This window comes from Myxine glutinosa, chromosome 1 (assembly GCF_964187855.1).
Source record: "Myxine glutinosa chromosome 1, kmMyxGlut1.1, whole genome shotgun sequence".
Taxonomy (NCBI): Eukaryota; Metazoa; Chordata; class Myxini; order Myxiniformes; family Myxinidae; genus Myxine; species Myxine glutinosa.
Genome location: NC_136261.1, coordinates 351,789,029 through 351,801,395, shown reverse-complemented (window position 1 = coordinate 351,801,395; position 12,367 = coordinate 351,789,029). Strand labels below are relative to the sequence as shown.

Here is a 12,367-nt window from a genome sequence, read left to right as displayed (position 1 = left end):
ACAGACAGTGGGCCAGGGGTTTCCATTATAAGGCCTTGTCACATTACAGGGATTGGGATATGAAACAGAGCCGCAAATGCATAATTCAGCTACGAATGTCAATGAGACCATGTCCACCTTTAGTGAGCAGCAGGTAAAGTGAAAATGGTTGTAACCAATTGCTTGCACGTCATAACATAAATCCAGATGCTGTATCTGAACTTGTTTCCTCGCTCCATGCAGGGGCGAGCTCCATGCTTTCCACGCAGGTTGTAACAAATGCTTCCTGTTCCAGAAGAAGTCAATTATGTTTCTCTGGAGCATGCTTAAGAGGCTGTCAGGACGATGTAAACACATCGTCTTATGCCACAGCATGGAGGCAATCAGGTTATTCATTATTAGAGTTCTTCCACAGGAGGAGAGTTGACAAAGGAGTCCTTTCCAGTGGGTTAGTTTTGTGTGTCACCTGGTCTAATAGTCTTGCCCAGTTCTGCAGCTCGAAGTTGTGATTGCTCAGAAAAACTCCAAGGTGTTTAACCCCATTTTGGTGCCAGTTCAATCCTCCTGGTAAGATTTATTGGTGCACAGGCTCCAGGCCCGGTCCAAAGGGCATTACTTTTTTCCCAGTTCACCTGGCCATAGCAAGCCTGATAATATGTCCCCAGTGATAGTCATTGCAATAGCGTTAGCATTGCTATTCAAAAAATACAGATATCAGCCGCTTAAGCAGAGATTTTATGTGGTGCAGGAGGATAGATCTAGTAAAACCGGAAAGGTGAGTTACGTAATTGAAATATAAGAGTTTCAATGGCGAGAGAGTACAGAAGTCCAGATGAAGTGAAACCTTGTCGCACACCGCATTGTATGGCAATGGGAGAGCATAGCACTTGGTTGACTTTGATAACACTAGATATGTTACAGTATAACAATAGTATAACAATAGTATAACAACTATAGTATAGTATAATAGTATAGTATAACAATAACAATAGTATACTATAGTATAGTATAACAATAGTATAACAACAAAGTTACAGTATAACAATATAGGTTTAATGTACGAGAGAACAATAGGACCAAAGCCAAAGCTTTCTAAGATTCTAAAAAGATCGGTGTGATCGATACAGTCAAAGGCTTTTCCTTGGTCAATAAAAACCAGGCCTACATTCTTATTAAAATGATTACAAAACCAACTAGTGTCACGGATAAAAAATATATATTATCAAAAATAGTACGTCCAGGAATACAAAAAGACTGGTGCTCTCTCTCCTAGAGCTTTCTCCTTTTTTGGGAATTACAGAAGTGACTGCTCTCCGAAAGCTCCATGGTAGTTGCCCATCCATTAAACTTTCATTGAAGACCGGTAATAGGTGGGGTCCAAGAAAGTCCCAGAAGGGCTGAAAAAATTCACTTTTCAGCCCATCAAGTCCAGGGGTTTTGTCATGTTCCAGGGTATTGAGGGCAGCAGTAAGTTCACACATGGAAAGGGGGGTTTCTATCTGTTGTTTCCGTTCCTCTGCCAAGGTTGGGAGGGAGGAAACAAGTTCATATACAGCATCTGGATTTATGTTATGACGAGCAAGCAATTGGTTAAAATGATCCCGAGCAGCGTACCTAATTGGAGTGTCCTTACAAAGGAGTTTCCCGTTATGAAGCAACTGCGTTATCTGCGGAGACACAGTTTCCTTATGAGGGTTAAATAAAAATTTGGTTGGGGAATCGAGGTTGTGCATATATTTCATTTTAAACCATGGAAATGCACTCTGCGCTGGCTTTTCAGAAATTGAAATAAGCAGAGAATATTTTCCATGGATTTGCTTGTGGCTAAAGAAGGAAGCACCAGGGAAAAGTTTAGAACATTCTGCAACACAGCTGTCATTTGCATGGGTTTCCTGTAGAAGGGCTATGTCAACTTTTTTATTTAATAAAAGGTCTTGTACTTGAATTTTACGGATAGTGCTGCATCCTCCATTGATGTTTATACTACAGATTTTGAAGCTCATAAAATGGATGTATATAAAGGACCATAATGTAGTATATAATGCATTATTTTGATAGCAATTCACTCTTAGCTTTTTGCACGCATTTCTTTAACCGGTGGCGTTGGGAATGGCTGAAGTTGGAATCATCCGGGCGTTTGATGATCATCTTAGCAGTTTGTATGAATTGTGGTAATTCTGGGGAAAAGGTTGGAATGACGACATTTATTTTACGAAATGTATCTTTTGAAAAAAGAGTTTAATATCAGCGGGGGAGACTTGGGGAAAATCTTATTTTATGCTCCCACACTCACTAATAGTCATATATGTGGGATGGCTCCATTGCTGTGTCATCATTCAACTCGTTGTCAGCCTCATCACACCCTTCCATTCCTCCAGGCAGGGTTTCGCCCATGGAGGGAACGGATGACGTCGGAGGAGTAGCTTTAGGGGCGGGTTAATGGTTGACAACTGTGGTGCTGCTATGTTGATAATTCCAGGCTCAGCGATTAGGGACAGTGCATCATCCATTGTGATGTCCTCTAAGACTGAAAATCGGTTTTGAGTAGTGAAGGATTTCTCAGGTCTAGGAGGAGAGAAATTGAAATGAGGATTTGGAGCGACAGTTTGAGAGTTTCCAGCTAGAGGTTTCATAATTGGTTGGTCGCTCCCATCTGCTACCTTTAGGTGCCTTTTCCCTTTTTATCGAACTGCTTCAAATTTTTGTTTCAAATATTCAAATCCCTTGTGTTTGAGTTTAATCACAAGTTTCAAATCCTTCCGAGGGTCTTTTAGGAGCATATAACATTGACACCGGAAAGAGCTGCAATGTTCTTAACTCATTATTGTGTGATCAAAACGGGATCTTTGAAATGCGTGAAACTAACGAACCATAATGGGAAAGTTATTTAGTTAATATCTCAGGGACGAAAGGTGGACAATTAGAAATGATTATTTTGATCGTGGGGCTATCCAGCGACGACATCACAATAACCAAGTCACAATAAATAAATCAGGCTAAACAATTGAACCTTGCTCCAAAACTCGAGGAACATCGGCCTCATCCAAAACGAAAATAACAATTGCTTATTCATTTGCAATGCAGCGACTAACTACCTTGTTGATTTTGATGATACGACCAGCTGCAAGTACAAGGTCCTCCACGTTGACCTCACTTTCGGGAGGCACACAGAAAAACCCATTTTTCCGCGTTAGGGTTCCAACAGCTGTAAAACGAAAGATGGACCGCAGCTGCCATACTTTTGGCAGCGTCAGTTTTTTCCTTCACGAATCGGAAGGTTTTTTTTTGTTTTTTTTTATCAACAAAGGAGAAATGAGTTATGAGGCTAAGGCTAAGGCTAAGGCTAATATTGCCCAAAGATGAGAAATAAGGTAAGGATATTATTTAGCAAACGCTAAATAATCGGAGTAACCAGCACTGGATAGAAACACAAGGAGAGGGATGTACCGCCCGGCCAAACTGAGCAATCGGGGGAGAAGGGCCTTGGTAAGAGAGGTGACCAAGAACCCGATGGTCACTGGCTGAGCTCCAGAGATCCTGTGTGGAGATGGGTGAAACTTCCAGAAGGACAACCATCACTGCAACACTCCACCGATCTGGGCTTTATGGCAGAGTGGCCAGATGGAAGCCTCTCCTCAGTGAAAAACACATGAAAGCCTGCTTGGATTTTCCAAAAAAGCACCGAAAGGACTCTCAGACTGTGAGAAACAAGATTCTGTGGTCTGATGAAACCAAGATTGAACTGTTTGGCCTCAATTGTAAGTGTCATGTCTGGAGGAAACCAGGCACCGCTCATCACCTGCCCAATACCATCCCAACGGTGAAGCATGGTGGTGGCAGCATCATGCTGCGGGGGTGTTTTTCAGCAGCAAGGACTGTGGGACTGGTCAGGGTTGAGGGAACAATGAACGGAGCAAAGTACAGAGATATCCTTAATGAAAACCTGAAACAGAGTACTCAGGACCTCAGACTGGGCCGAAGGTTCACCTTCCAACAGGACAATGACCCTAAGCACACAGCCAAGACAACGCAGGAGTGGCTTAGGGACAACTCTGTGAAGGTCCTTGAGTGGCCCAGCCAGAGCCCTGACTTGAACCCAATCAAACATCTCTGGAGAGACCTGAAAATGGCTGTCCACCAACGGTCCCCATCCAACCTGACAGAGCTTGAGAGGATCTGCAGAGAAGAATGGCAGTAAATCCCCAAATCCAGGTGTGCAAAGCTTGGCACGTCATACCCAAGAAGACTCGAGGCTGTAATCGCTGCCAAAGGTGCTTCAACTAAGTACTGAGTTAAGGGTCTGAATACTTATGTCAATGTGATATTTCAGTTTTTTCTTTTTAATAAATTTGCAAAACTTTCTAAAATCCTGTTTTCTCTTTGTCATTATGGGGTATTGAGTGTAGATGGATGAGGGAAAAAATGAATTTAAACGATTTCAGCATAAGGCTGCAACATAACAAAATGTGAAAAAAGTGAAGGGGTCTGAATACTTTCTGAATGCACTGTACTTGTAGGATTTTTAGTTTCAGGTAATATTGTTGTTAATATTTCTGTGTGAAATGGAGATGACTTTAGTAAAAAGAAAGTAAAAGGTAAAAATAAATGTTTGTGGAGGAAAAAGAAAAATGCGGCAAAGAAACCGGAAGAGGAGGAAGGGGGAAAAATTGGCTGTGGAAGTAGACAGCCGTGAGTCGCAACGAGGCTGCGAGTTGACTTCTCAATATTGGTCGCGAATGAATTGAGGCTTCCCGGGAAAGGGATTGCCCGCGACATCATCCCATATTACGATTGCAATTAAACTTGCGTCTCAGGTTTTGGTACCGAGCGTGAACTATTGTTGGTGGGAAAGCAAGCGCCTCCATTACATGCCGATACGCCATTTTTCCTCGAGGAGGCCGTCCGCCTGGTGCTTCGTCGTTGGAATTCCCATATCGACCTCTTCGTGTGGGTCGCCGTAGGTTTCCACATCGGCTAATTCCCATATCGACCTCTTCGTGTTGATCACCGTTGGTTTCCATATCGGCTTAATCGTTGGTGCACGTGGGGCGTGGATTGAACTCACGTTTTGGGGGATCGTTACCCCGCGCTGCCAGCTGCCCGACATCTCACCTCATAACTCTTTGTCTGCAGCTATGCCGATACCTGCCTGTTGTTCTTGCCGTTCTGTGCAACTTCGACCTTCACCCAGCGTGGGGATTTGTGCACGGACTTTGGGATTGTTACATTCCACTCACGTTTGGCGTATCGTGAGTTTATTGCTTTGAGAGCATTGGGGAATGATGCATAAGTGGCCCATCATAGGAATTGTTCATTTTCATGGTGCTTTCTTTAAGAGTGTTATTATTGTGTATGTGAGAGTTCTTAATGCAATTACTTATTTTGTTCTACACAATTGCATTGGTGTGGTTTTACCATGGTTTATTAGAACACTCAAAATAACAAATCTTTCTGCCGCGTTCCCTCTCAAGACAGAGGCACCGTAACCGCAGTTTGGGGAGGTAACACGTAACACTTTGTTTCTGTTTCTCTTTCTCTGTTTCTGTTTCTGTTTCTCTTGCTATTTGTTTCTCTTTCTCTTTCTATTTGTTTCTTCCTGTTTATGTTTCTCTGTTTGTTTCTCTTTCTGTTAAGTATCTCTGCCTCTCTCTGTGTCTCTCTCTACGTGTTTCTCTCTATGTGTCTCTCTCTATATGTCTGTCTCTCTCTCTTTGTCTGTCTCTCTTTGTCTGCCTCAATTCTAAGCGTCATGTCTGGAGGAATCCAGGCACCGCTCATCACCTGCTGAATACCATCCCAACGGTGAAGCATGGTGGTGGCAGCATCATGATGTGGGGGTGTTTTTCAACAGCAGGGACTGGGGGACTGGTCAGGGTTGAGGGAACAATGAACGGAGCAAAGTATAGAGATATCCTTAATGAAAACCTGAAACAGAGCGCTCAAGACCTCAGAATGGGCCGAAGGTTCACCTTCCAACAGGACAATGACCCTAAGCACACAGCCAAGACAACGCAGGAGTGGCTTAGGGACAACTCTGTGAAGGTCCTTGAGTGGCCCAGCCTGAGCCTTGACTTGAACCCAATCAAACATCTCTGGAGAGACCTGAAAATGGCTGTCCACCAACGGTCCACATCCAACCTGACAGAGCTTGAGAGGATCTGCAGAGAAGAATGGCAGAAAATCCCCAAATCCAGGTGTGTAAAGCTTGTCGCGTCATACCCAAGAAGACTCGAGGCTGTAATCGCTGCCAAAGGTGCTTCAACTAAGTACTGAGTTAAGGGTCTGAATACTTGTGTCAATATGATATTTCAGTTTTTTCTTTTTAATAAATTTGCAAAACTTTCTAAAATCCTGTTTTCTCTTTGTCATTATGGGGTATAGAGTGTAGATTGATGAGGGAAAAAATGAATTTAGAACGATTTCAGCATAAGACTGCAACATAACAAAATGTGAAGGGGTCTGAATACTTTCTGAATGCACTGTATATAATAACAACAAAGGCGGAAATGACGAATCCGTAACACACAGAGAAACAGAAACAAAGGGAAACTGAAACAAGGAGAAACAGAAAGAAAGAGAAACAGAAAGAGAAAGAGAAACAGAAAGAGAACTAGAACGGGCACTCGGTAGAGCGCATACCTTCGCCGCAGGTAAAAATACGATTTTGACCTTTTCGTGACCTTGACCTTGACCTTTGACCCGATTGCTCCCAAAATCTAATCAAATGTGTCCCGTATAATAACCAATCATCCCACCAAATTTCATGCAATTCGGTTGAATACTTTTTGAGTTATGCGAATAACATACACACACACACACAGACATACAAATAAATACACAGCGATCAAAACATAACCTTCCGCTTTTGCGAAGGTAAAAAGGAAAGAAAAAAAACAGAAACAGAAAGAGAAGCAGAGAAACAAAGAGAAACAGCAGCAGAGGCAGGGGCAGAGACAGAGACAGAAAGAGGAAAAAACCCCAAAAAGAATGAGAAAAAAACCAGAAACAGAAATCTAATCAAATGTGTCCCGTATAATAACCAATCATCCCACCAAATTTCATGCAATTCGGTTGAATACTTTTTGAGTTATGCGAATAACATACACACACACACACACACAGACATACAAATAAATACACAGCGATCAAAACATAACCTTCCGCTTTTGCGAAGGTAAAGAGAGTATGATCAGACTAAAGTGCAGCTCTTGAAGACTGAATCGCAGTCTACATTATTTATGACTTGAACCCCTCTTGCAAATCTGTACCTTATCACTTATCAGGTTGCATGCATCTGCACACTCATCATGTGATCATGTTTTTGTAAGCAATGTTTTGGTTTCTGAAGGTGTTTTTTTTTTTTTTTTCTGCAAATTAATTCAATACTGGGAACTTTTTAGCGGAGATTGTTTTGATGAACATTTGACTCGGTGCAATCACAGCAATGAGGAATGTCAGTTGCCCGGTCAATCACGATGATGAAACTTGTAAAATCTGCAAAGGATCATCCTGCATAGTCCTTCCATGTGTCATGTTGCGTCCCACATTGGCTGATTTTGTGGATGTACATACATTGTACATCCTTGGAATAACTTCATTTAGATACTTAAATGAGATATGTATGTGGGCTGTCCACATTGAACGTATAGGCCAATCTGATTTGGTAGGATTGGACACTGATGGACAGCATAAACACACCATGATATCCCTCTACTATTAATGAATACAACAACAACAACAACAACAAACGTTTTACGACCATTTTCATCTTTTTTAGGGGCATTCCTCGATATGGATCTATCCATTGCATAAGTTTTGTACAAACTCAAACTTTCCATATCTTTTTTGATATTTTCAATCCATGTCTTTATAGAATGTTCTTCGTTGCACATGACCATACCAACCAGTCACTAGTATTATGAAATGTTTCTGCTATTATCGAATAGTTGAATAAAGTCACATCGTTTATCATTTGTAATTAGCCCGTCCACCGCACACAGTCGGATACGGGGTTTTGTAATCGTGTGTGTGTGTGTGTGTGTGTGTGTGTGTGTGTGTGTGTGTGTGTGTGTGTGTGTGTGTGTGTGTGTGTGTGTGTGTGTGTGTGTGTGTCTGCCTGTCTGTTTGTGTGTGTCTGTGTCTGTCAGTCTGTGTGTCTGTCTATGTGTGTCTGTCTGTGTGTGTCTGTGTCTGTCTGTGTGTGTGTGTCTGTGTCTGTCTGTGTGTGTCTGTCTGTGTGTGTCCATGTCCATCCAGGCCATAACTTTTTTTTACCATTTGAGCTATTGTCATCAAATTTTCACCAAAGCTTTATTATGGCAATACGGAGAAGGCAAATTAATAAATTTGTCAAAAAGTCAAAGGTCAGCATCGCATAAAATCGTCAATTTTGCATTTTCAGATGCTTTTCTAGTTTGTATTTTAATCTTGTGAATTTCTGTCCTCACGTGCTTCCTTGAGTAGACAATAGGATGCAAACTCTTTTCTCACTTGTGATCTGGCTCTGCCTGCCATCCCTGATTTTTCTTCTCTGTCCATCCCATTCTCCTCCTCAGGAAAATTTGCAGAAACTGTAAGTGTGGCCCGGAGGAACATGACCTGCCTTTGGGGGAGTTTCAGCAGCAGAAAGTGGGCAGGTTGTTTGACAGTGTGCCTACTTTGAGCATTGCAGGCCGCATTGAAAGTTGTCTGCAGCAACAGCAAGCTGTGTTGCCAGGACCTTCGGTATCAAACAGAGTTTCATCTTCCAATGCAAGACGCCCTATCTCTGGAGCAGACTCTCCTTCCTCTGCTCCTGTTAATCACACTTCAAATACAGTTCCTGTTGCTGCAACTGCCTCTTCAACTGTATCCATTTCTGACTCCAGTACTCAGACACAGCCATTGCCTTTTGAATGGGTACCATCGGGGATCACAAAACATATGGTAAGCCATTTGTAAGCTTGACCAGGAAATCCTCATGAATACAAGGAATGTGAGACTTCAGTATTTATGTTATTTTCCTCATTTTTAGTTGTAATTACCTCGACCACCAAAGGTGATGGAAGGTTATGCTTCACCCCTGTCTGGTTTTTTTTTTGGTTTTTTTTTTTTTGCCTGTGAGCAGGATATCTCAAAAGGTTATGGATGAATTTGGATGAAATTTAGAGGACAGGTTAGGTGTGTGCCAAGGATGAATTGATTGGATTTTGGTGAAGATCTGGATATGAGAAGTTTTAAAGTGATTCTTCACCAATAAGGGATAGGGCCAAAAACAATAAATAACACGATTTTATTTTATTTTTATTTCTTTATTTTTTTGGTGTATACAAGATCGAGGCTCGTGTAAGAGCTAACATCAATCACACAAAAAAAAACGGACACACAAAACATACAATAAAGGGAGCGGGAGACAAGATGGGGAGAGAGAGAGGGAAGCACACAAGTACAACAGCAGAGAACAGGGACAACGGAAGATCCATGGGAGGATGAGGGCTTGGGGGGAGGAGGCATGGGAAGGTGGGAGGGGGGTGGTAAAGGTATAAAACATATGGACACTAAAGCTTGGTGGAGGTATATGTATACCTCCGCCTAAAGCTTGGTGGAGGTATACGATATCTCAAAACGTTGTGGACAGATTATAACAAAACTTGGTGGATGAGTTGGGTAGGTGACCAGAACAAACTGATTAGATTTTGGTTCAGGTCTGGATGCAGATATGGCCCATCAGTGGGATACAAAACGCAAAGCTGTTGGAGGTATACACTCTAACGAACGCCGTTCTAGTTTTGCAGTTAAATGATACATTTTTCTCTTATTTAGCCAACTGTCCTCCAGCCATACGCAAAGCTTACCTGGACATAAACTTAGGCCTTTTGCTAATTTTTTGAGGTGGACAGATAGGTTGACCTTTGTGGTATTCCCATCTGAGCACACAGCTCATAATGCTGGGATTCCAGTTTCAAATCCAATTTCCAGCGTTGGTGTGTCTGTTTACTAATGGCCTTGTATTTAATGTAAAAGTAAACTGATGTCTCCTTATGTTCTTTTCCTGCAAGTGAAATATGTACTACCTCCTACATGGTCCTAAAATGCATGTAAAAGTAACCCAAATCTCAGTTACTCTGCCTTCAGGGTATGAGAAATATTTTTAAAATATTTTTCCAATTACAGCAATACCCCAGCCTACGTCATTAATTGGTTCCATAAGCCGTGACGTAACTCGATTTTTGACGTAAACCAGGCGTAATGCCTTAAAAATGCCTTAAAATGAAGACAAACACTTAAGTGCCGGGGGTTCGCCGCATGATACACCAAGAGCGGCTTCAGCTTGAAGTCGCCGGTGCAATTACCCCCAAGCATTAGCGTTAGCCGCTCCTTCGCGACTTTGTAGCCTGTAGTCTTCTCTTTGTAGAGAAGACTTTGTAGTCTTCTCCTCCTTCGAGATAAAGGATCTGTCGGGCATCCTCTTCCAAAAAAGGCCCGTTTCATCGACGCTGAAGATCTGCTCGGGCAAGAATCCCTCGTCCTCAATGATCTTCTTCAATGTGGCAGGAAATTCCTCGGCGGCTAGCGGCAGCTGCGGCTTCGCCCTGAATGTTGACGTCATGCAAGCTGAAGCGCCGTTTAAAGCGTGCAAACCATCCAGAGCTTGCAACGAAGGTTGTGTCCTTATCCTCCGGGTACTTCTTCAGAAGATCCTGGAACAAAGACTTCGCCTTCTCCTGTATCAGCAGCTGGCTCGTTGGTATGCGTTCATGGGTGGGTCTGGCGTTCGATCCACAACGAAAGGACGTCCTCCTATTATGATTTCGGAGTGACGTAAAGTCGCACATAATGACGTTCGCTGAACTGAAATTTACTCGAGAAGAGTGGCGTAAAGTCGGATTTGACGTAGGTCGAAATGGCATAAAACTGGGTATTGCTGTACTGCTAAATAGAAGGTTTTTGAAAGTTCCAAGAAGGTTATTTGTGTTCTGTAGTGTTCAAACATATAATAATTCAATTTAAATAAAATAAAGGTTCAAATGCTGTATAAAACAAAAAACTTTTTTTGGGAAGTTTATTGCCGTTGATTCACAGTCTTTTACACTACTTTATTTTACACATAAAATTAGTTATTCGTCCCTGTTGTTTGTGTCCTCTATGGCATCCCTAAAAACAGTAAGTTTCCTGTTTGGAAGGATTTTCAATTTTGTTTGACTGTCAGACAGGTAGACTAAAACAACTACAGAGTGGCAGTCCGATAACACGTGTTACTTCAATTTTACTTCAATGTTACTTCATTTTTAATAAAATAATGATTTTAATGACCGTTTTTTTAAATCCGAAAGTTTAGTGCTATTGAAGTAGTCCAGAAGCAGTCCCAAACACCACCCTTATACACCACTCCATTGAACCTTAATTTAAATTGAAGTACTTTGAAATTGGAGGTTTTTGGACATATTATGACAGACTATTTATGTTCAACAGTCTTCAAGTATATAACTCAATCGTACTAAAATACGCAATTTGGCGTCTAATGACTTTATGACCGCAATACATTCCGTCGTTACTTATCCAATCTCAACCAAACTTGACAGGATGACGAAGGGTTACATAATGAAGGTTGTAGCGCATTCATTTGCTCCCTCCCCAAAGGCGTTTTCTCCCCCGAGCGGGGTTTCCCCACCATTGCCGTCAATGGGGTTGCGTGTTGAGGTGTATAACCATATTAAGTTAGCTTTATCATGGCGTTTTTCCAAGGACGCTTTCAATAACAAAATTAATGGTAATAGCATATTATTAATGTTATTATACAAAACAATATTAATACTAATAATAATATCCCACCTCCCCAAGGTGTTTTTCCTGCCGTGATGACATGTATAAATAGCTTATCATACCGTTTTCGTGAAAGCAACGGCCGACCAGAAGTAAAAAATATTATAAACCACAAACATGTTTGATTACCTTTTTAAATAGTTGATAATGCTGTTAAACACGAAAGTGAAATAGATTTGGAGGAATCTGCACATCAGTCTGCTAATCACTTCAACGAACACACTTGATCGTAGATCTACTGTAGTCTACATAAGCTCACAACGGTCATGCAAGGTGTGATCCTTTCAATGACCTGATCTAACATGTTATAATGTCATGCACGGTCTGATCCTTTCATTGACCAGATCTAACATGTTGTAATGTCATGCACGATCTGATCCTTTCAATGATGTGATCTAACATGTTATAATGTCATGCACGGTCTGATCCTTTCATTGACCAGATCTAACATGTTGTAATGTCATGCACAGTCTCATCCTTCCATTGACCAGATCTAACATGTTATAATGTCATGCACGATCTGATCCTTTTAATGACCTGATCTAACATGTTATAATGTCATGCACGGTCTGATCCTTTCATTGAC

The 12,367-nt window shown here is 41.6% G+C and overlaps 1 protein-coding gene across 1 annotated transcript in view; it reads left to right on the top strand.

Annotated features, from left to right (window-relative positions):
* The window catches only part of LOC137419107 (testin), a 65,440-nt gene that overhangs the window by 12,023 nt on the left and 41,050 nt on the right, over positions 1-12,367 (top strand). The window contains exon 3 of the mRNA XM_078769912.1: positions 8,535-8,904. Coding sequence (XP_078626038.1) covers positions 8,535-8,904 — 370 coding nt within the window. The remainder of the gene's footprint in view (positions 1-8,534; positions 8,905-12,367) is intronic.